Below are 23,525 nucleotides of genomic sequence, written 5' to 3'. Positions count from 1 at the left end.
GCACGTGTCTGTAATCCCAGCAGTTGGGAGGCTGAGGCAGGAGGATCACTGCAAGTTTGAGGCTAATCTGGACTGCAAAGTGAGTTCAAGGCCAGTTTAAACTGCATAGCAAGACCCTGTCTTAAAAAACCAACAACAAACAACAACAAAATAAATATCTGAGCTACTGCTATATAATCCTAATTTTCCCTTTCTTAGGCTTTCACATTATAGTTCACCTCATGTTCCATTCCTGGAACAATTTGGAATAACTTGGAATAACTTGCATAAGGTTACTCACTTATTGATGAGTGTTTAATGATTTCTTTTTTGCACAAAGTAAAATTGAAGGTTGTTTAGCTACACAGTTGATGCCCTTTATCCTTCACGCCAACCAAATGAATCTAATTATCATCCTGAAAAACCACCTTGTATGTTTTTTTAACCACTGTGTGTCCCTTCATGTCATTCTTGGGCTCTAAATTCCTTTCCCCTTACTTTGTACTACAGTTCATTAGGGTTTGATATCTATGAGGCATTGTACTATGAGTTAGGACCACAGTATCTTTTGTACAGAGCTTATATTTATGGAAGGACAGGTACTATACACAGGAATAATTCTTTAGTTACATTTGCAGTAGGTAGTGTAACAAAAAAAAGAGAATATTTTGAAAACAAATAGGATAACTAATCTAGTTGAGGTTGAAAGGATGTTTCCTTAGGCTTCCTGGAGAAAATGCCATTTAGGTTGAGTCTTAAGGGTGAGTAGGCATTAACTTAGTGAGGAAATGGCCAGAGAAAATATCTGATGATACTGAATGGGTGAAACCTTGGCTCAGGCATGCTATACTCTCATGTATTTATTTTTCAATGAAGACATATGTTACTTTTTCAATAATAATGTACTAGTATGTAATACATAATTCTGCTTTTTAAAAATGCTGACTTTACAGGCAACCTTGACTCAGTGAAATTTTTTGAAGATAATCACTTTTCAGAAATCATGGTAGAGAGGGCCAGGGATATTAGCCCAGTGGTACAGTGCCTGCTTGGCAAGTGCAAAGTCCTGAGTTCAATTCCCAGTACAAAAAAAAAAAAAAAGGAGAAAAGGTTAATGATGTAGCTCAGTGCAAAGACCATGGGTCCAATCCTCACTATCATAAAATAAAAGCAAATAAATAACTTTTTAAAAAATCACTGTAGATAGACAAATTCAGTTCTTAAAACTATCCAGGGAAGCTATATGAGAATTTATATGATATGGATTTATTGCATTAATATAGAGAGCTACATCTGATTATAATTCTGTACACATATTTTCATTTTTCAAATGTAGGGATGGCTAGTAGGTATGTCTAACCTTTTGGCTTGCCTGGGCTACATTCAATGAGGAAGAATTGTCTTGGGCCTCATATAAAATATATAGTATGGTTAATGTGTATAAGTAACAAAACTTTTTTACATTCATTAGCATAACATTAAAAAAAGTCAGGTGACTGTGGATGGTAGCCTAGACATGCCATAAAGAGTGCTATATCGATGTGAAAGTCTTTTTATTGCTGTGTATCCAGAGAAACCAGCTCTTGATAGCTTAAGGTAAAAAGGAACTTCTTTGGTACAGTAGTTGAAGAGTCCACAGGAAGATTAGAGAAACAGGCTTGCAAAATGGACAGGGTCCTAAGGAAGCTAATGTCGGGAAGGAGTAGTCACATAGTTCTGGGTGTGGATAATGGGAAGGGCCCACCCTGGGTGTGGATGCTGCCCACCCTAAGAGCATGTAACCTACATAGAATATAAGGGACAGAAAGAGGGGTGATGTTATTGTTTGTTGCTTTGCTACTTCACTGCTTGTTGCCTTCTTTCTGCTGTGCTACTCTGGGTCTGCCAACAAACTGTTTCTCCTCTGCTATGCCCCTCTGTTATGCCATCCTGCCTTGGAACCACCCAACTTTGAACTGAAATTGCTGCAAACTCTGAGTTACAATAAACCTTTTCTCTTTTAACTTTGGTTGTCAAGTATTTTATCTCAGCAATGAGAAAAGTAAGACAGGATAAGCTTGGTTGAGTCAAGACTAGCTGCTGCGTTCTCCTCCTTTTAGCCATGGTTCACATATTAAGGGATTTGCTCCAAGTAAGAAAGGTATTTACAGTAGAAGACTTTTCCCTTTCAAGTAAAACTAATTAGCTGTCCTTCACAACTACCTGCTGAAATAGAACTGTTCTGCCTGGTGACAGTAGCTGTGAGCTTCTGAACTATTAAGGTAAGATTATTAAAAGTTTTTCAAATGTTCTAGAAGGCATTTGTCTGTTTCTGTTTTATGAAGCATTATGACAGCTTACTAGGAAAAGCTGTTATTATTTTTTTCAAAGAAAACCAGTTTTATATATTTCTGAATTTCATAGTATAAGCATAACCTAATTTAAAGAGCACAGTAAAAGATAGACTACAGGAAACAAGGAGGTAGAGTTTTTGTAGATGTGAAGGAGATCTAAGAATGAATGGGGAGGAAAGTGAAGAGAGAGAAAGAGAAAATGAAATGATTGAGATGCAGTCTGTAAATGTACTGACTCTCCATGAGTAATATATTCATTGTGCATTGTAGACATACTAATTAAAAAATTAAATTGATTACGTATTTTTGTAACAAAAAGGAAAGATATTACTGGAGATGCATTTACTTTTTAGTATTTTATATTTAAAATGTGTATAAGATATTGTAATTTATAAGAATAGATAAAGCCAAAATGTACTACATATATATATTTTGATTGCTTTAAAATATCTCAAGAAAAAAGTTTAAAAACTAAAAGGATTAGTACTAATTCAAATTATAGAATATTTGTGCTTTTACCAATTTCTGAAAACTTACAGTTCTTTTCACAGTACATTTCATGAATTAGTCCTTTATGAGACATAAGAACTTTTTCTAGGTACTACATTACATTTGCTACATTACATTTGGGAAACTGTATTGTCATAAAAAATTATTTGAGGAATGTTTTGTTATACATATGCATGCTTTTGTTTCATAAGAACTTGATTCCATTAATAATGTTAATGTCACCTTTGTAACTACAGATAATATGGAATATAGCTCAAGTACCGAGAAATTACTTTTAGAGACAGAAATATAGTCACAGCAAAATAGTTACAAGTATTAAATTTCCTAGAAATTCTGTAACCTAGAAATCACAAGTGAATATTATAACAGACAAGAGAAAGAATCATTTTCCTATTACAGAATTCTTGGTGTTTCATTAGTCTCAGTTCAATTGTTCTAGGTTTTCAGATCATCTTTTCCAGGTCTTCATATATTTCAGTGTTTTAAAGAGTTCTTTCTTTCAACTTGCTGTAATGAGAAAAATGAGAATTTTACTTATTGAGCAATTGTTGTTTTTTCCTCAGTAATTATAGAATTGATACATAAAAACATATTGTAGGAAAGGGCTGCTATCATAACCAAGGTCTGACTGTCACACAGGATCATAGCAGAATCTTTCTGCAGTTTTCTATTTTCTTTTTTCCAAAAGGTTTGTTTCGGATAAAACTAATTACAACATAGAGATAATTGGGTAACCTACCTTGATTATAAGGCCTGCTTGTTTTGATCTGGGATTTAGGCATCGTTGTCCTTTATGTGCTTTCAGGGTAATACTGTGAAGATAAAAATGAATCTTAAGCTTTGGATGGGAAAACATAAACACAACAAACAAAAAAGCTCCATGATTGTCATATTCTGCAAGTCTACAACTTACATCACTTCGATTTTGTCACAGCTATTACTTGGGTAAATTATAGAGGCTTTTGCAATATCTGCCACTTTTACAGCTCTCAGTCCAGGACCAATGCATAGACATCGTCCCCTTTTGAACATAGGGAAGCCTAGAACAACAGGTCACAACACTGATTAGTAATACATCTGATAGCAATAGATGACTATGCTTTATTATCCTCATGAAAAATGTTTTCATTAAAGATAAAGTTTTCATTAAGGATAAAGATAATAATTTGTCAAAATGCACTTGTTACTTGTGTTACTGATAAAAGAGTTATTGATAATTGTTTCCTTAAATTTGTAAACTGTTAATTATAAAATCATACGAAATGTGAAGGTGTTTATTAGATGTAAAGCTGTTTGCTGCTTGCCTGTTTTTGTTTTGCCTCTTTTATGCTCAATTATTTTTCCAGGAAGTTTACATAATCCCCCCAAAAGTCTTCTTAACAGACATTAAAAATTGTTGGTAAACCTCTTGCTAGATTTTGTATCCAAATAAAAATTTGTTTGAAGTTTGTAATCTCTGGCTTTAGTAATTATCTTTAGTGTCTCCAAGATTTCTACATTTTCTGTCAAAGCTGTAACTTCTAATGTGTGAGATTAAATGAAAATTTCCATATATTTTAGGATAAAAGTGGAAGAAAAGACATTTGAAGTACTACAGAAGGAATTTATAAACTGAGAAGTAAAAAGTACAATATACCTTGAACAACTGTAGCAGAGAGTATCATAGCCAAGACTATAACCAAACCTTTCATGTTCATGTTTCTTTATTGCTGCTGCTGTTCTTGCTTAGGCTGGGATGCTCTTCGTGGAGGGAGTGGAAATGCTGAACCTGAAAGGAAATTCTTAGTTGAATGTAAAGTGCATTTTATATACCAACAACCAGCAATAGGAATTTCCCTCCTTCTTCATGTTCCTTTCTTTGCTTCCAGAGCTTTCAGTTTTGTTCTCATGTCATTGTTATTATCCCTTCCCATCTGTTTTAGTATTGAAAGTAAAATGAATGTGAAAGCACTTGGTAAAGACTAAAGTGGTATAAAAATGTAGAACGGGACAGGAACCAACCTTGTTAAGGTAACTTTTCTTAGAAGTGCATTTAATTGTTAGGCTACTCTGGGCAGTGAAATTCAAACTGAAGTTCATCAAGACTGTCTTCCTATTTTCATTCCTCCATTCTTCACATAACTGTACCAAAGGGCATTCTAAAATGTATATTTTAAGTCATCTGACAACTTTTAAGTCTAAGTTCTCATCTTGAGGAAGGCATATATTATTTGACATCAAACAAATGTTTCTTTAGCTTTTTATTTTACCTATAACTTCATGTATAAAGAAGTTTCCCTGTACTTCTATACTTACATCCATGTCTTTTTTCACTTTAAACTTTTTACTTTATATTAGCACTGTTAACTATAAATATATCCGAACAAAACACTGTATTTATAGACACTACAGGGAAAATACAAAAAAAAAAATCCTTCTTCTCTGTGAGAAAAGCTATTTAGTGGTTTGTTGGGAGGTGGTGGCAGCGGCTGCTGCTGCTGCTGTTGCTTGCTTGTGACCCTAAAAAGGAAAGACTTCATACCCATGTGGGTATGGTTTTGCCTACTTTTTTTCAGAGCCAAATGTTAGCATGGTTATTTAGTTCTTCATTTGAAAAGTTTTTAAGTAACAAATCCAAAATTATGCAAGTTATAAGAGAGGTTGGTTTTGTGCTGTAACTTTTTCACTTAATTTCCTTAAACTATACAAAAAAATAGGGCTAACTGGGCTTTGGCTGGCACTAATGTGTCTTTATTAGTCTCTTCATTAGTCTTTACTGCCTCTTCCGGTATTCTTGCTTTTCTATTTCCTGGAATGCATCATCTTTCTCTATAGTAATTAATTTGTTTATCCACTCATTTGTTCAACAGATGTTTATTTTAGGTGTATGCCACATGCTGAGCACTTTTAGGACTGTTGAAAATAAACGTCCAATAAAAACAATCAGATTCCTTCTTGTGTATTGCAAATTTTGCAACTTTTTGCCAATGTTGTAGACAACATCTGCCTGATTTTTGCTGGCTCTATACATAGGTTGAGTATTTCTTCAGGATTGATTCTAACTTGTGCTGGCCTAATTAATGTGATAGCAAATGTCTTCAAAAACAAAACAAGAAAACTATCCAAGATAATTTATTCAGTTAAATTAGAAATGGAAACTAATGTTGCCATTTACTGTAAATCAGCAGGACTTAACAGAATTGTTTTTTGAATTTATAGACAAGAGATGACTCACTGTAGTAGAAGAGATTGCCAAGCATATGTTAGGCACCTTAAATGATGTGAATAGACTGAACAGAAGGATTCATAATCCTAAACTGTTAAAATTACAGTAGTATAGTACCTGACACTCCTTTGTTAAAAAAATTAAGGAATTTAGGGAGTGGTTTGTAGATTTGGGGGGTACCTTTCATATGATGTTATTTTTGTGATTTTCTTGAAGCATTATTAAAATATTCATCCCAGAAATTAGATGTAGCCTGTGAGCTATAATCAAGGCAACTATAAGACACTGAGTAAGCCTATATTTTTTCCAAAAACATGAAATTGTATAGATAACAACAACCAAAATCATCAAGGCATTGAGACATAGCGCATAATTTATTGCTGTTGGAAGGAATTCCAGAGTGACAGTGAATTTTGTTTGTTTGTTTTGTTGGTATTAGGAATTGAACTCATGACCTCACACTTGTCTGGTAGGCACTTATGACACTGACCTAAACTCCTAGCCCAACAATGAATTTTGAATATTGCTGTTTCCGAGACTATATTGATTTATTTCTGGGACTTTGACATAAGACATTTTCAGAAATTTACTGCTAATAAAAATCTGGTATTTGAAAATAAGATATATCAGAGCTCCCATTTTATTAAGAATAACTTCATCCTTATTATGTGCTGTACTAAACATTGTAATTTCAAGTACAAACACAAAAGAAGTGACAGTTTTTAGTGGCCTCTATCACTTTATATTTTCACTTTATATCACTCTATATATCACTGATATTTCCATGCTTGAGAAAGCTGCTGTTACTTATCTATCTTTCCTTGTCAGCATGTCAAAAGGGATAGAAGCAAAACTATGGCATACCTCATATGAAGGATTATTGAACTCTCTGTGATGGGGCCGGGGATTTAGCTCAGTGGCATAAGCGCCTGCCTCGTGAGGTCGTGAGTTCAATCCCTGGCATTGCAAAAAAAAAAAGTGAACTCTCTGTGATGAATTTCTGATGTTAATAGAGAAGCAGTTAGCTAGACTCTGAAAACATCTATTTAAAAAACACAGCTTTTTAGCTTTTAGTCATTGTAGTACCAGTGTATAATGCATTTAGACATTGTAGTGCAAAAACTTTGCTTTTTAAATATGCCCATTCATGGCGATTAGATACAGATTTTCCATGTCTTATTCGTGGATTTGGATGGTTTCTTAGTGGCTTCATTACATTTATTGCACCGGAGAGGGTTTCCTGAAGTATTTAAATTATGAGCATTTTATTAAATTACAGCTCTTCTGTTTTTGGAAATCAGGTATTAAGAGTTTAATATACTCTTCTTCCTCTTCCTCCTCCTCTTTCTCCTTCTTCCTCTTCCACTTTATTTTATTCTATTCTATTCTATTCTATTTGTCTTTTTGAGACACATAGGGTTTAACTATGCAGTTCAGGCTGACCTTAAACTCACTTTGTAGTCAGGCTGGCCTCAAACTCATAGGCGTCCTCCTGCCTCAGCCTCCCAAGTGCCAGGATTACCAGGGGTACACCACCATGCTTGACTGAGTTTGACATACTCTTCTTCTGAAAAAAAAAATTGAAATATTTTACTGTCTTTTTTGGAAGAAGCTATCAAATTATAGCCATTCTTTGCCTATTTTTTTTAATCTGGCAAAGCACAGTATAAAAATACTGTTTATCTAAAGGCAAATTCATTTGCTTTGGAGTGTTACTTTTTGACATATTAGGGTAATTTTATTAGGCTCTGATTAATAAGTGTGATACTTGATATATTTTCACAGTAATTCAGGAGGACAAAAATAATATAGGTTTGAAAACAAATTCTTTTCCTTTAGAAGTTTAGGTAAACTTTTAAAAACAGTATGTCAAAATTTAGAACACAGAAGAAAGAGTAACCAAGTTCGTTACTGCACTGACTAGACCAACTCTCTTTTCCATGTCCTTTGTACCCCTCACAGAAGATTTGCTGTCATTTGTATGTTTTGAGCCAGGAGCACTGTGTAGTACAAAATAGTTTCAGTACCACTGTAAAATTCAGAGAAGTAATTTTTTCTCACAACAAAGGCAGCTCTGTGCATGGCCTTCAGTTGGTTGTCTGGAAAATGACTGTAGTCAACAACTGCTGGGGTAGTATGCGCATGTTAATTTTTCCAGGCTGTGAAACAACATGTCCATTGTTAAAGGACAAAAAACATGCGAAAGATTAGTAGTGAACAACTTTACAAACGACTAACTGAAGGAAACTTGGTTCATTAAGAAGGGAAAAATTGTGCAGTGGCTTACTTACTAGTTTATTGTCTGTGTGGGAGAGAAAGTAATACAGAAAAGGATCTTGGCTGAAGCGATAAACCCTGAATGTGCCTGGTGGAGGAGCTATGTCTGCAAGGTAAGAAGCTATATTGCGTTTATTAGTGTTTTTAATAGAATATAAATAAAATGGGCATTCATAAGAAACACTTTTAATACCAGTTTAAACTAAGGATTATGTAAATTTAATGTTTTAAATAGCAGATATAGTCAGAAATTAACAAAGACTGGAAGGACATATTTTGTTGCAAATATTTTACTTTTTATGTTAACTTAATATTGGAAACAAATGCCTGTTTTTGAATTCCAGTCAAGAACAACACCTACTTGGGTAGAGTTTTTTGTTTTTTTTTTTTTTTTTTTTTAAGGTACATTATGCTGACTGTTGCTGTTTTTAAGTAAAAAGCCAGTAAAATATTCTCATCATTTTCTTTTTTTAAGGCTTCCCCAGCATCCTAGTTCCAACTTAGAACCCACTTGCTTCTCTTAAGTTTCTTGCTTTCTCTCTCTGAGTATGTAAGAGGGTAAGCAGTAAATAATTAGAGTCAGAGAAATGTGACTCAATTCTCAGGTCTGAATGTCCACCTGCCTCTGTGCATCTGTACCATTTGGTGGGTGGGTATATGGTGGTAGCAAGATAGATAATGAAGATCAGAATAATTGCCATCATTTGTTGAATGTCTGCCATACTGTTTCACTAGTGCTCATAGCAATTTGTAAGAAAGAATACCCTTAGCCCCTTTTTAAAATTTTGTTATTATTTATTTATTGATACCAGGGATTGAACTCCTGACAACACACTTTACAAGGCAGGTGCTTATGCTACTAAGCTAAATTCCCAGTCTCCTTTAGCCCCTTTTAAAAGAAGAAACAAGCTTTAAAAGGTTATATAATTCAGTCTTAAATCAGTTAATACATTTATTAGAAAACAGTCGAATCAACAACAGTGATAAAGCATTCCCTTTTATGTTGAAATGGGAAAGAAAAGGCAATTTCAAATATCTGACATGTAATTCCCAGCCCCAGGTCTCCCTCTTAATAGAAAGTGCAAAAGAAGATTAGAGCAGAAGATTAAGTATAGGACAGTTTGAGATAAATAGAATCTGAAAGTTCTGCTGAGAAAGGAATTAAGAAAGTGAGCCTCATTTAATTTACATTTCACATGATTATTGTACATTTTTAAACTTTCCCTTTGTTAGTAATATTTGTCTTCCCTTGTCCCGTTGTGGCTAGCCATAATAACTCTTGGAAAGTCTTAGAACAGCTATGTTTATTCTAAGGGTCAGGAAATAAGAAATTGAGAAAACTGTTTACTACAATTAGCTAAGATGGACAGAAACTGATCTCAGGCAGAAACTGGCAATAGTAAGGTAGGTCAGCTCCTATCTTTGAGAATTTATACCAAATGAAGGCTATGTGGACTTTAAGAAGTTAATAAAGAAGGACAAAAGAGGCCAAGAAACTGCTTTGGACATGTTCTCATTCCCATTGCTCCATCCTACACTATTTCTCTTCATTTAGTTTATGTTATAAATTTTTTGTTATGGTTCCAGCAACCCTACCTATTACTGCTCTCCTCATCCCTACCGCTTCTTTTCCATAATGCTTGAAGTCTGAGCTTACATTTGGAAGGATATCAGGGTTCAGCCCATATAATAGATTGATTTTTGTAATGGCTAAACTAGTGAAAGTATATTTTTTATCAGATTGTATTGGTACATTTTAGATATATATAGTGATCGCATTCATCATAGACAATTTTTACCTGAACATGGTATGTTTCTTATTTTTGTTATTCACCTGTCCTCCTTCAACTCTTCCTCCTCTCCCTATTTACAAAAGTTTTGTTTGTTTTCCATATTTTCTCATTTTTTTTACTTTTCCCTTCTTTCTCCTTCCTCCCTCATTCCCTTTCCCATTTGAACATTTTCTTCCTATTTTACGGTATCTGTTACAAACTTTGATCCTTTTTTACACTTTGAGTTTCTCACATCAGAGAAAGTGTGGTTTTTACATATATCTCATTTGTTTCACTTAAGAGTGTAGTCTCAAGGTGCATCCATTTACCTAGAAATGTCTCAGTCTTATCCTTTTTTATGGCAAGGTAGTTCTCCATTGTATAAAAAAAAAAAACACATGTTCTTTATCCATTCTCAGTTGATGGGAATTTGATTTCCAAGATTTGGCTATCACAACCTGTGTCACTGTAAACATAGGTATGCATATATCACTGTCGTATGATGCTTTTAATTCTTTTTGGAAAACACCAAGAAGGGGAATACCTGGGTCAAATGGGACCTTTAGTCCTAGTTTTTAGAGAAATTTCCACACTGATTGCTTCAGTGGTTGCACCAGTTTACACTCCCACCAGGAGTGGAGAAGGATTTGAAAAATTAGTTTTACATACAGTTGGGGGATCTTCCCAAAAGTGAAAAATGTGCAGGACTCAGAGTTGAATAGGAAACGCAGAGGCCTGTGAATGTGTTCTAAAACCAGAAGCTCAAAAAATAGATCTCAAAAGCCTAGGAACAGACAGGAATAGCATGTTTGGAGTAAGGGAGCAGCAGACCTAGAAATTGCTAAAAATCAGCATTACTATTCAAGACAAGCAGAATAATTTCGGGGAGCGAGGTTAGATATATTTAAATAGATCATGAAAGGGGCAAAATTCCTATTACCTATCAGATTGGGGAAGAAGAGAATAGGAGAAAAGTACTGTATTCCTGATACGTCAGGTCAAAGCCTAGAGAATTAATACATGTTACATTAAATTTCCAGGCTAATTTACTGTAATAGTTACCTCATGATGAACTTGAAATATGAATTCTCAGTATCATGAGAGAAATCATGTTAATAGAAAACAGTGGATCTTCAAATGAATTACATCCCATGGGTAACTGGGAAATCACCTATAAATTAGAATTAAAGAATAGCCAAGGAAGCCAGGTGCGGTGGTGTGTGCCTATAATCTCAGCACGCAAAAGGCTGGGGCAGGAGGATCACTGTGAGTTCAAGGCCAGCCTGGGCTACACAGTGAACTAAAGGCTAACCTGAAGTACACAGCAACACCCTGCCTCCAAAAAAGGAAAAAACCAAAGAATAGCTAAAATTTTTAATCTTATCATTGCTCATGCATATTCACTATGAAGATAATTTACTATTAATTTTAAAAATTTAAAAAGTAATGCCAATACTTTTGAAGAATATTAATCAGTTACTTTATAGAACGTTCTTCAGTTTAACTTATCTGATGTCTTAGAATAAGGTTGTTCATTTTTGGCAAGAAAACTAAACAGTCATGTTTTCAGTGTTCTAGCAAGGTTCACAGTGTTGATATGTGTTATTATTAGTGATGTTTACTTTGATCCTTTTTATTATGTTTACATCTTCCAGAAAGGGCAGATTGAAGGAAACTGAGGAGAAATTACTAAATGCGATATAAGTTCTGGGTAGGATTCTAGAAAAAGGACATTAGTGTCAGTAGTTAGACCAAATTTAAAGAAGTCTGAAGTTTATTTAATAATACTTACCAATGTTACTTTCCTAACCTTGATAATTGCACTATAAAAGATGTTAAAGTTACGGAAAGAGGAACAAAGGAGATAAGGACACTCTGCCCTATTTCACTTTCTGTAAATCTAAAAACAATATATATATGTGTGTATATATATATATATATACATATATATATATATATATACATATATATATGTATATATATATATATATATGGTGTTTATGATGGTCAGTTTAAATTCAGTGTATAAAATCAGAACTTTATTTGGTGTCTGAAAAACACAGTTCTGAATATTCTAAGGACACTCAGATTGTACATGACTCTTTTTTTCTTTTTTGGTACCAGGAATCAAACTCATGTGTTTGCCAGGTAGGTGCTTATGTCACTGAGCTAAACCCCAGCCCCTTGTACATGATTTTTAAAGTGGGGGAGAAGCTGAAGACAAAGGAAACTCAAGTTACTATAAAGAAAGATGATACTAGTTTTTTTTAATCTTTGAAAGACTTGTTCACTTTTGAACATTGATAGTAGTCTTTGGTTTTTATGATATTCAAAAATGTTCTCTGGCAGTGTTTGTTTTTGCTTCAGAATCTTCTGATAGCATTCTGACTAATTATAGATAGCAAATGTATTGGAAACTAAGGAATCTTATCTGAGCTGGTTAGATGGAAAGATATGAGTCAAATGTTAATTGTTCATGACTACTAGACGCAGTTTGGACAATAAGGCTAAATAGAATCAGATTTCATTTAGAATTTAATAAAGTTTAAAAACAAATTTAGTCAAGTTTGCTCTTATGAGTGTTTTGCTTTTTTCATCTTTGTATCAGAGTTAGCTATCATTTTTTTAAAAAAAAAACTTGCCAACCATTCTGACAGTAGCTTTTCTGGAATAATCTTTAACACTGAAGAAAACACTATGTGTTTGAACTTGAACTTTTGGAAATATGAATGAAGTGCTTGAATCCAGTCTAATTAGCTAATATAGAACTTAATTTGACAAAAGATATCAACTGAGGGTGATAAGATGCATATGTTAACACTTACTGACTTAGTAAGTTTAACAGTTCCAGAAATCAATCACTGCTGATTCATTTTTAGATATAGTCATTTCTGTATTTCTATTTTCTAAGCAGAAAAAAAATACCCTTATTTTTTAAGAGGTGAGAAAAGTAACAGAAATTCCTTTTGTACACACATACAAAAAGTATGCAGGCTGAAGAAACTAGTTTTGGTTTTTTCCATAGTTTAACATTTTTATTACTTACTTTATTTTATTTATTTATGTAGCCAGAGATCACACTCACGACCATTTGCCAGGCAGGTGCTTATGCCTATGAGCAACATCCCCAGCCCAATTACATGTTTTAAATGCATAATTGCATATATGCGAGAAGTTGAGATAAGTACATAACACATCTTAATTCTTTTTACCCCATCCTCTTGTTCTCTACTCATTTTAACTGCCCATTTTGGAAAAATTCTATTTTTATTTTCTTCAATTCCTTTTTAATCCCAGCCCTCTCCTCCTCCCCCCTCCATCTCTCATTCCCCTTCTCATTTCAGAAAGATATATCTATTTCCTGATATTTTTATTTTATTCTTTGTTTATATTGTATATTCTTCATACAAGAGAGACCACCATGTGATATCTAAGCTTGTGTGTCCAATTTCTTTCACTTAATATGGTCGAGATACATCTATTTACCTGTGAATGCTTCCAGTTTATTTGTTGCTGGCTTATATAGGCTGTTTCCAAGATTTAGCTATAATAAATCATATTTCTGTAAACACTGGTATGCATGTATCACTGTAATAGGATGGCTCTGAATCTTTTGGTAAGATACATAGAAGGGGAATAACAGTCAAATGATACTTGTATTTTTAGTTTTTGGAAAACTCTCCATGCTCATTGCCATAGTGGTTGTACAGGTTTACATTCCCACCAAAAGTATAGAATGCACCTCACCCCCAGACTCATCAACATTTGTTACTATTTGATTTTTTGATAGTCACTCTTTGTAGAGCAAGATAGTGCCTCACTGTTTTTTTAATTTGTATTTCTCGCCAGACCAGCAATGTGGAACATTTTTTCATTTATTTATTGGCTATTTGTACTTCTTCCAAGAAGTATCTATTCACTTGGTTACCCATTTTTTGATTGGCTCTTTCATTTGGTGGGGAAGGTCTAACACTTTTGAATTCTTTGTATACTCTAGATGTTAGTCCTCTATCCAAGGAATAGCTAGAAAATATTCTTTCCACTCTGTAGGTTATCTTTTCACTCTGTTGATTATTTCTTTTGCTATGCAGAAGCTTTTTAATTTGATATCCAATTTGTTGATTCCTCATATTATTTCTGGTGCCACTGGGGTTCTATTTAGAAACTTCTTGCTTATGTCTTTACCTTTAAGACTGCTATCTATTTTATTTTCCAGCAGATTGTTTCTATTGTAACATTATGATTTTAGTTTAATACATGGTGAGACATCTAGGTCTACAATCAATCTCTGCATGTGCGTATTAAGTTTTCCTCACACCATTTATTAAAGAAGCTGTCTTTCCTCTATTGTATGTTTCTGGTCCCTTCGTCAAAGATCAAATGACTGAATATGCGTGGGGTTGTCTCTGCTTCCTCTGTTCTGTTCTGTTGATCCATGTCTGTGTTTTCTTCCAGTATTATGCTGTTTTCATCACTGTAACTCTGTAATATAACTCCAGGTAATCAGGATTACTTTTTATTCCTCCTCTTCCTCGTTCTCCTCCTCCTCCTTCTATTTTGATAAGGTCTCACGGTGTAGTTCAGTGTTGCTTTGAATTCACTGTGTAGTCTATGTGGGCCTTAAACTCACAGCAATCCTGCTTCAGGCCCCCAAGTGCTGAAATTATAGTTGTGCCACAATGCCTGGCTGCTTTTACTATTTTGGGTCTCTTTTGGTTCTATATGAATTTTAGGATTGTGTTCTCTATATCTGTGAGGAATATTGTTGGTATTTTGATTGGGATTCTGTTAAATCTCTGTATCATTTTTGGAAGTTGTCTTGGTTACCTTTTTCCCATCATTGAGACGAAATACACAACACCTAGAGTTAAGAAGACAGCTTTATTTAGCTCCCACTTTGTAGAGGTTTCAGTCCATAACTGGCTAACTCCAAGGTAGCATGACAGATGGGCATCACAGAGGAGAAACTATTCATGGCAGGTAGAAGCAGTGAAGTAGCAAGCAGCAAGCAAGTAGCACCAGCCCGCTTTCAGTCCCTTATATTTTATCCAGGCTACCTGGAATGTAGCACACTCAGGGGAAGTCTTCCCATTATCCACTCTCAGAACTATGTCAAACCAGTCAGTGAACTAATTTAGTAATCACATACCCGTCACCCCACCACCACACACGCTAGATCCAGCCACCTCTGAAAAGGCCCACCTATGACGACATGGGGATTTGGGGGGATCTAGATTTAACTGTAATAGAAGTTTAGCCATTTGACTATTTTGGTTATTTCTGTCTAGGAACATGGAGTATCTTTTTCTCCCCTATTTCCCTACCCTCCTTTCAGCATCTCTTTTTGTTTTCTGATGTCTTCTTTTATCTCCTTTTTCAGAGAGATGTAATTACATCTTAGAGGGTTTTCATTTCCTTGATTGTATTTATTCCTAAGTGCAGTACTTGATGCTGTTGATGAAACATATTATTTTTCTAATTTCCTTCTCAGTGAGTTCATTGTACAGGAATATTAGTGATTTATGTGTGTTGATTTCATATCCTGCTACATTGCTAAATTTAGTTATTCAGTGAGTCTTGGTGGAATTTTATGGGTCTTATAAGTAGAGGATCATAACAGCTACAAATAATGATACTTTGACTTCATTTCCTATACATATGCTTTTTATTTCTTTTTCTTGCCCGATTTCACTGGCTAATATTTTGAGGACTGTATTGAACAGGAGTGGTTGTAGTGGGCCTTTGTGTCTTATTCTTGATTTTAGAGGGAGAGCTTTCGGTTTTTCCCTATTTAGTATGATATTGACAGTGGGTTTGTCCTAAGTGGCTTTATTCAGACTGACATAAGGTCCTTCTGTATCTATTCTTTTTTTATTTAAGGAGAAAAAGGAAAAAAACAGAAAGGGTACAAGTAATACAAAATTTAAAAAATAAACAGGAAGAAATCACTAGTTAATAGATTACATATTCTCATCTTAGAAATAGTTGTTCAAGTTACAAAATTGAAGCATATAAAGTGGACTTTCAAACAGTGAGAGTGCAAACAGTTTTGTTCAATGATCCAAAAAACACTCAGTAATATGGTTATCTATCTTACACACTTAAACATATATGCAGTTATAACCTTTAGAGCACTTTTCTTTTCTTTTGTACAATGACAATTACACATTTTGGGTTTTATTACTCCCACATTTCTTACTACTTTTTTTGAAGAGAGTAAAACCAAATGCGACATATCAGAACAGAGTCAGTCAAATCAAAAGGATGGACATAATAGATAATGTAAAAAAATATATACGGTGATCAACAATGGTTACCACACTGCCTCTTGCTATTTTAAGAAGAATTGCCAGTTATAATAAAATTGAACTAAACAGTAAAGAATAAAACCAAAGCGTTGGAGATATTACAGGGTTTTAAAAGAAAATAATAGTCAACCGGAATGGGCATCATAATGATTCTTACTGTCTTCACAGTTATGCCTATACTTTCGAACTTGGTACTGTCAAGCAAAGCAGGATAGAGGAAAATCAGTCAAAACAAAGTGGTGAGGGCAATACAGGATTTCAAATCAAGTTAACAGGAAATCAAAGTAGGTTACTATAATGCATCCTGCTATTTTTTATTTATTTTTCCCTTAATTAAAAAAATAAGAAAAAAGTAAATAATTTTAAAAAGGGGGATTGAGATAAAAGAGGGCATAACAACAGAACAGCGCAGATCAAATCATAACCATTTAAGTGAAATAGTGTTTCAGCAAAGATATCCTGACATAAAAATAGATACTATAGTGTGTCTTTCCTTGAAATCTTTGAGTATAACTTCTTATACTGTAGCACCAAACATATCAAGTCACTATAAAACCATTCAATAGAATGACATTATTACAGGGTATTTAGAACCAATTGACAGAAAATGAACAATGGTTTCTATATAAACTCCTTGTCTATGAAAGTTTTTTCTTATATTATCATATATAATAAAATCCAATAAGATACAACCTTTTAAGACCAATGGAGACAGAAGAATACAAGTTTGATGGGACTTCAAAACAAGATGATACTAAATCAGCACTAGCTATTATGATGTCTTGTTTTCTCCAAAATTGCTGTTCCTACCTTCCGAACTTCTCTGCCTCATTTCTGTTGAGCTGTTTTTCTGTCGTTTGTTGTCAGTTTGTCTTCTTCATTTCATTTTCTGCTCCATTCATTGTGGCCTCTCTGCCACTATTTCTGGAATCTTGGTATTTTCCTTTTTTAGACTATCTTGCAGTATTCTCTGTAGAGTTGAATTAGTGGTTGCAAATTCCCCTAGTTCCTCTTTATCCTGGAAGCACCTTGTTTTTCCATCAATTTCTAGAGACAGTTGTGCAGGATATGTCAATCTTGGCTGGAGGTTATTACCTTTCAAAGCTTGAATTATTTCCTCCCACGCTCTTCATGATTTGATGGTTTGTGCTGAGAAGTCTGCTGTAATTCTGATGGGTGTTCCCTTGTAAGTGATCTGTTTCTTGTCTCTGATGGCTTTTAGTATTTTATTCTTATATTGGATTTCTGGAATTTTGATTATTATATGCCTGGGTGTAGCTCTGTTTGGGTTGTAGGTGGCTGGAGTCCTGTATGCCTCAGATATCTGAGTATCTTTACCATTTGCTAGATTAGGGAAATTCTCTTGGATTATTTCTGTGAATAGCTTTTGTAAAGTCCATTTGTTTGTGTCCCCACTTCTTCTCTTATGTTCTTAATTCTTAAGTTATAGATCCTCTTATCATCTTCTAGTTTTTGTATTGTTGCTGTTTGGTTTTTTTTGTTGTTGTTGTTATTTTTAAGAAGTTTTTTATTTCATGCTCCCATATTACAAATCTGCCTTCCAGTTCAGATAATCTATCCTTAGTTTCTTTCAAGCTGTTATGCCAGTTTTCGATAGAGTTTTTAGTTTCCTGGTAATCTCTTTGAATCTGCTTTATGTATTCTATGTTTTCTCTATCTTCTCCATCAAACAGTTCTCCTCTTTTTTTCTGTTCTTCCATTCCACCATCTGTTTTTTCTTGGGCAGTGCTTAGCGTTTCTCTAACTATTCTGCTTATTTCTTGCTTCAGGTCATCGATAACTTCATTTTTGAACTCATCTATGAGGCTCTGGCGATAGTGCTTTATGTCTATTGGTGCCGTGTCTGCTATTGTGTGTTTCTAGGATTTGGGGCCAAGGACCCTTTCTTGTTGCTCCCTCTTCCCATATTCTTTATCCTTATATTTAAGCGTGTATAGGAGGCCCAGCTTTCTTCCCTGTTGGCCACAGTCTGTTTGAATTGCACAGGCTAGGTGTTTCCGCCCATCGCAGTGGCACCAGGGAGACACAGACCTGGGCAGCCTATGCTGGGCCTGCCCCTCCAGCTCAACCTACCAAAGGCTTCACCACTAGGGTGCACTTCCAGGTGCTGGGACCTGAGTTGGGCTAGCCTATTGGCTCTCAGCCAGTGGTGTCTCACAGGCCAGGCACTCCCCACCCATCCCGCTTGAGAGGGGGATATGTGACTGAAGTCACTGCAGCTTCTCATTCTGGGAAGTCTTCCCAGTCCAAGTATGTCCTCCGCTGAAGCCTCCTTCTCTATGAAAGGTTCCTGATTCGCTCACTCACTGCAAGTTGATGCAGACACCCTGCCAGTTCTGCTCCCAAGTCCTTTCAAGGCTTCCCACTCTCTGAGCTTTCGCGCCTCTCTCCCTGCTGTGCTGACTGGGATGCAACAGCGGCTTCAGGTAATTCAAATCGCAGTTTCCAGTGGCACGGGTCCAGCTTCCATGCTGAGACCTTATCTGTGCCTGCTATATCACCAGGATTACATTTCCAGATGGTTTCTCTTAATTTAGTTCGTTCCTGGGTCAGCAAAGAATATCCCTCCTTGCCTGGGACTTCCTGCCTGGCACCATTCCTAAATTTCAAGTGCAGTTTTTCAGAGAGCCTCCGAGGCTGCTGCTATCTATCTGCCATGTTCTTCCGGACTCTTGTATCTATTTTCTTCAGGGTTTTATCATGACTGGATATTGGATTTTGTGCTATCTCTTGCTTTTTTATTGACCCTGATCAGTCTTCCTCGTCCCTTGCTATTTCATTAAATCTTTCTTTTCCTGATCACGAACCACAATTCTATCTTCTATATCTGATATTCTGTCCTTACATTGGCTTGTTTTGCTCCATATACTTTCAGTAGAATCTTTAATCTCCTGAATATCTGTTTGAATCTGTTTCATGGATTCCATTTCCTATGTTGGGCATTCATAGTTTCCATCATTATCCTAACCTCCTCTATCTTTTTATCTGTATAGGCTCTTAGAGTCACTAAGCATGCCTTTCATTATGATCACCACCTCTGTAATTATCTGAAAAATTGTTTCTCATCCGATTTTTTTTCTAGAGTCTCATTCATCTGCTTTGTTATTTCTGCTGTTATCACTTCAAAGAGTCCAGAGAGATGGCTTTTGGATTGTTGCATCTCATTGCTCCCTGGGTTTGCCTATGGTGAGCTAGAAATCTGGAACAGCATCTTATTCAAGTGTCTTCTCATTTTCTTTTCTTTTTTTAAAATTTAATTCCCAGGCTGATGCTTGTAAAATGCTTATGGTGAGTAACTTTATTGTTAGTATTTATAACCCTTAGGAAATGACTACCTCTCAGAGGTGTGTTGAGGTGTAGCTGGCTTTTGGGTTTTGAGTCTATTGCAAGATCCTCCCTCTTCAATTTATTGTGGATGTGAAGTTGCTGCCTACTGGTTTCCAGCCCCTAGTTCTTTGGAATTGGCCTGCAGTATTTTTTAATTACCCTTAGGTATATCAGGAAGAGCAGCTACTTAGAACAATTACGTTGCTTTGGCTAAAGTAGTACAATAACAATAACTGGCATCAAACAAAGCCTAGAAAATGTCAAATTTGGTAACTATTAATTTGCCACTTTTAACCATATGAGCTAGATTTGTGAACATATAACAAAATCTAATATGAATCATAAAATTATATATAGTAAATAGTTCCTAAATATGGTGATTTTACCCTCACAGAAGAAAATTTAAAAAGGATTAGGGAGAAAAAACAGAGAAATAGAAGGAGAAGGAGAAGAAAAGATTAGAAAAAAGGCTGGAGGAGAAAGGAAGATCACACAAACTTTGGGAAACTGATAAAGAGGACGAGACAAAGAGAAAGAAGAATTTAGAACAACATAAAAAAACTAAAAACATTTTAACACTTGCATAAAAACAAGAACAATTAAAAAAAACAAAAGCAGGCCTGGGGATTTAGCTCAGTGGCATAAGCGCCTGCCTTGCAAGCAGGCAGTCATGAGTTCGATCCCTGGTACCGATAAAAATGAAAAAAGACAAAAAAAAAAAAAAAGCAGAAATAAGAGAGGGAAATAAAAGAGGAAAATGTTTTCAAATGTCCACTTCAAGGCATGTCTCTGCTGTCACTGGTAGACAATGTGAGCCAACAGAGTCTAGACTGAATTGATTGATCCCAGCAAGCCAGCTGGGTAATTCTAGCATTACAGAGGGGTAATCGATAATCCCAGAAAGCTTGCATCTTTAGTTCTGGCTGTGAGGCTGGAACTGGATTTGTTTAGCCTAAGACAGTCCATGTGCCACAATCTGACAGCCAGCAAAGTCCTGAGAGGGGGTGATGGGAGATTAAGAAAAAACTAGACACATACTGAAAGGAAAGCTGGGACTGAGTGGAATCTGACCTCTCGGTGGAGAGGCAGTAATATCCCAGGGTATTCTGTCTCTATTTATACACAGTAAAAAACTGAGGGAAGCACATGACAGAGTCAAAAGTGCAAAGTGAAACAGTGTCAAAGTATGTGTGCTATAGTTAACAGGAGAATACCATGGCCAGACACCTCCTGGACTGGACTTACTCTAGTTCCAACAACTTGTTTACATGGCTTACCTCTGGAGCTCTATGTTGTCAGGGGGTGGGCCTTGCTCTAGCCCTGAATGAGTGGTAGATCTCCAGCTCAGCTACTACCCATATCATGTGCCTCTTGCTATTTTAAACTAAGCTTCCTAACGTATCAACTTGAACTCAGCAGCCTCACCCTGACATTGTGAGTCACTAGATGGAGATGGCCTGCAGCTTCTCTGACTTTGAGCTCAATTGGCCCCTCTGTAAGATGACTACTGATCCATCACTGTATCCTGGAGGACATCTGAACTCAAATAACTTACCAGTCACCATAGTCCACTATGTCCACTGCTCCATTCTATTGGTGTGTTTCTTTATGAAAACCTCTGGGATTGACAGTAGTCACCAAGCATCAACAGGTTTGAGCTGCACCTGTCCTGCAGTAAATCCGGGCTCAGGGAGGAAGCACTGCTTGTTACCTCCTTCGTTGAAGTCTCTCTCTTAATGCTGTCTGGGGCTTCATTTGTTGTTTCAGATCCTTGGTGGGTCCCAGGGATCCACTTCCTTCCTCCTTCTATTCCTCTCATTGCTATATTCCAGTGTCTGGATTGCAAATCTCAGAGACTTTTTGTCTGCTGCTCACCACCGTGTAGATATTGCATTTTGTAAAAATCTTTTTTTTTTCATGGTCTGTTCAGATAATTTTGTCATTTTGTGCTTGCTTCTGTTGGATTATATTTGTCAATTTTCATATGTTGAATCTTCTTTGCATCCCCATGATAAAGCCTAATTGATAGTTGGGCATTTTTTTCCTATGTATCTAATTAAGATTTATAAATAGCTGCAACTGTGTTGACATTTTTGTTGAGCTGAGATTCACTGGGCAGGAAAGAATCTAGTAGTAGATATATACTTTGGAAGGCAGTTGTCAGAGTTCTTTTAGTTTTCTACTATATTTATTTTTTCTTGTATTTTTTCCTAGATCTTGACATCTCCAATTTATTTTCTTCCACCAACCTTTTTGATTGAGTGTAATACAGAATTCTCTTTTTTGTCTTTTTGAAACAGGATTTTGCTGTGCAGTTCAGGCTGGCCTTGAACTCATTTTCTAATGCAGACTGGCGTCGAACTCACAGCAATCTTCCTGCCTCGGCTTCCTGAGTGCTGGGATTATAGACATGCACCATCACATCAGGCATGAATTAAATTTTTAAAATATGTGTAAGACTTACTTTTAAAAGGTTGTTTCTTGGCCTTGTGATAGAGCCTTTTTTTGGTTTTCTAGCTAAAAACTGTAAGTGGTTTTTTGGTAATATAACTTTTCAATTGATTTTTCCACCTTGTCAGTATCTCAGAGAAAAGAAAATGTCCTTTGCCTGCCATTCAGTGCTGTCACTAAATTTTCAGGCAACTCCAAATTGTATGGACAACTAGATTAAAGTACTACATATTGATAATTTAGTGAAATTATTAAAGTTTTTACCATTGAGACAGAGGAATTTACTTAAGAGAAAAAAACAAGCAAATCATAAGTTTAATTACTGTGTTTTGTAAGTTTGAAATAGAGATGAAGGATACAGAATAAACCGTACTGAAATGTGTGTTATATATGTGACACTGGCAGTTAGAAAATTAGTAGGCAATTGATCCTGTTTGTGGATCATTGGTTTAAGAAATCAAAATTTGCTTTCCTATAGATGCTTTAAAATGGTGAAAGTGATTCATCAACTTTCCTGCCCTGGGACAATCCAGGGCGAGAACCTTACCTGTTACATTTTCCATCTCAGTTGGCTTATATAACATAGTCTTTTTTTTAAATTTGGCTTTTGTTTATTGACTATCAAAATACAGGAATTATAAGGAAAAAGTAGTCTTAATTATTATAAATATTATAAAAACTATTTCTGTATTTCTTCTTATAAAATCCCTCTTCCATTAACCCTTCTTCCCTTCATCATTATATAGAGCAGAATTTTTTCCAGGGAAAGGGAGAATTAGTATGCCAGTTGGTCAGTCAGAAAGCCTTGTTATAGCTCTTTCAATTGCTTTCCAGTTAAGCAATCTTTTTTATAAATGCAAAGCATATAGGATACTATTCTGTGAGAATCTGATGTATAATAGCATCACTTAGGGATCATAGGAGTAGACAGAGAATGGGGAGTGATGACTATTTTCTAGTAGCAGCTTCAAATCAGTCTGCAGTTGGTTTTGGTTTTTTCTCCATTTTTACTAAAACCTTTCAATGTATATAAGGATAACATTCTTCATGGGGAGTTTATACATGTACATAACACATCTTTTTTAAAAATATCCTTTCTCCATCCTCTACCCTTCTTCCAAGCAGTTATTTTGGAGGATTTGGAGAAGCTGCCTCTCAGAATAGATTGTGACTTATGGACTTATGTAACTTCAGAAGTGTGATCTAAAATTAGACAGGCTTTGTGGAAGGTTAAAGGAGTAGAGGGAATTTATATCGGAAGGAGAAGCTGAAATATGACTAGTCTTTAGAGAAATGAGTATTGGAAGAGTATTAGCCCATGCATTAGCAATTATGGATTTTA

At 35.4% G+C, this 23,525-nt stretch overlaps 2 protein-coding genes across 5 annotated transcripts in view; one reads left to right on the top strand and one right to left on the bottom strand.

Annotated features, from left to right (window-relative positions):
• Nucleotides 1–23,525, top strand: part of Art3 (ADP-ribosyltransferase 3 (inactive)) — a 145,589-nt gene that overhangs the window by 25,588 nt on the left and 96,476 nt on the right. Inside the window, exon 1 of one of the 3 annotated variants that reach the window (XM_063247245.1) lies at nt 8,244–8,417. The exons of the other annotated variants lie outside the window; for them this stretch is intronic. The gene's annotated coding sequence lies outside the window, so the exon portion shown is untranslated. Of the gene's footprint in view, nt 1–8,243; nt 8,418–23,525 lie in introns of those variants that run through there. 3 annotated transcript variants of the gene reach the window in all.
• Cxcl11 (C-X-C motif chemokine ligand 11) lies at nt 1,224–17,315 on the bottom strand. 2 transcript variants are annotated; one of them, XM_063247248.1, is made up of 6 exons: nt 17,195–17,210; nt 7,482–7,594; nt 4,459–4,590; nt 3,736–3,862; nt 3,562–3,634; nt 1,224–3,329 (listed from the first exon to the last, which is right to left on the bottom strand). In XM_063247248.1, exons 3-6 carry the CDS (start codon nt 4,517–4,519, stop codon nt 3,297–3,299), a joined length of 294 nt encoding a protein of 97 aa, XP_063103318.1. In that variant the 5' UTR covers nt 4,520–4,590; nt 7,482–7,594; nt 17,195–17,210; the 3' UTR covers nt 1,224–3,296. The 2 variants fall into 2 exon arrangements, with proteins under 2 accessions (XP_063103318.1, XP_003477698.1); XM_003477650.3 differs by lacking the exon at nt 7,482–7,594 and having other exon boundaries at nt 17,195–17,315.

Source organism: Cavia porcellus, unplaced genomic scaffold, assembly GCF_034190915.1.
Source record: "Cavia porcellus strain 051 isolate PalLab524CR breed Dunkin Hartley unplaced genomic scaffold, mCavPor4.1 scaffold_4, whole genome shotgun sequence".
NCBI lineage: Eukaryota > Metazoa > Chordata > Mammalia > Rodentia > Caviidae > Cavia > Cavia porcellus.
Note: the sequence above shows the minus strand (reverse complement) of the source record. Positions and strands in the feature narration are given on the sequence as shown.

Excerpts from the sequence above, each read along its gene's own strand:
- Cxcl11 (XM_003477650.3), bottom strand. The coding sequence starts at position 4,519 with ATGAACATGAAAGGTTTGGTTATAGTCTTGGCTATGATACTCTCTGCT. Across the intron at positions 3,863-4,458 it reads CTCTGCTACAGTTGTTCAAG|GCTTCCCTATGTTCAAAAGG; the intron begins GTATATTGTACT and ends CTGTTGTTCTAG. Across the intron at positions 3,635-3,735 it reads TGTGACAAAATCGAAGTGAT|TATTACCCTGAAAGCACATA; the intron begins GTAAGTTGTAGA and ends TTATCTTCACAG.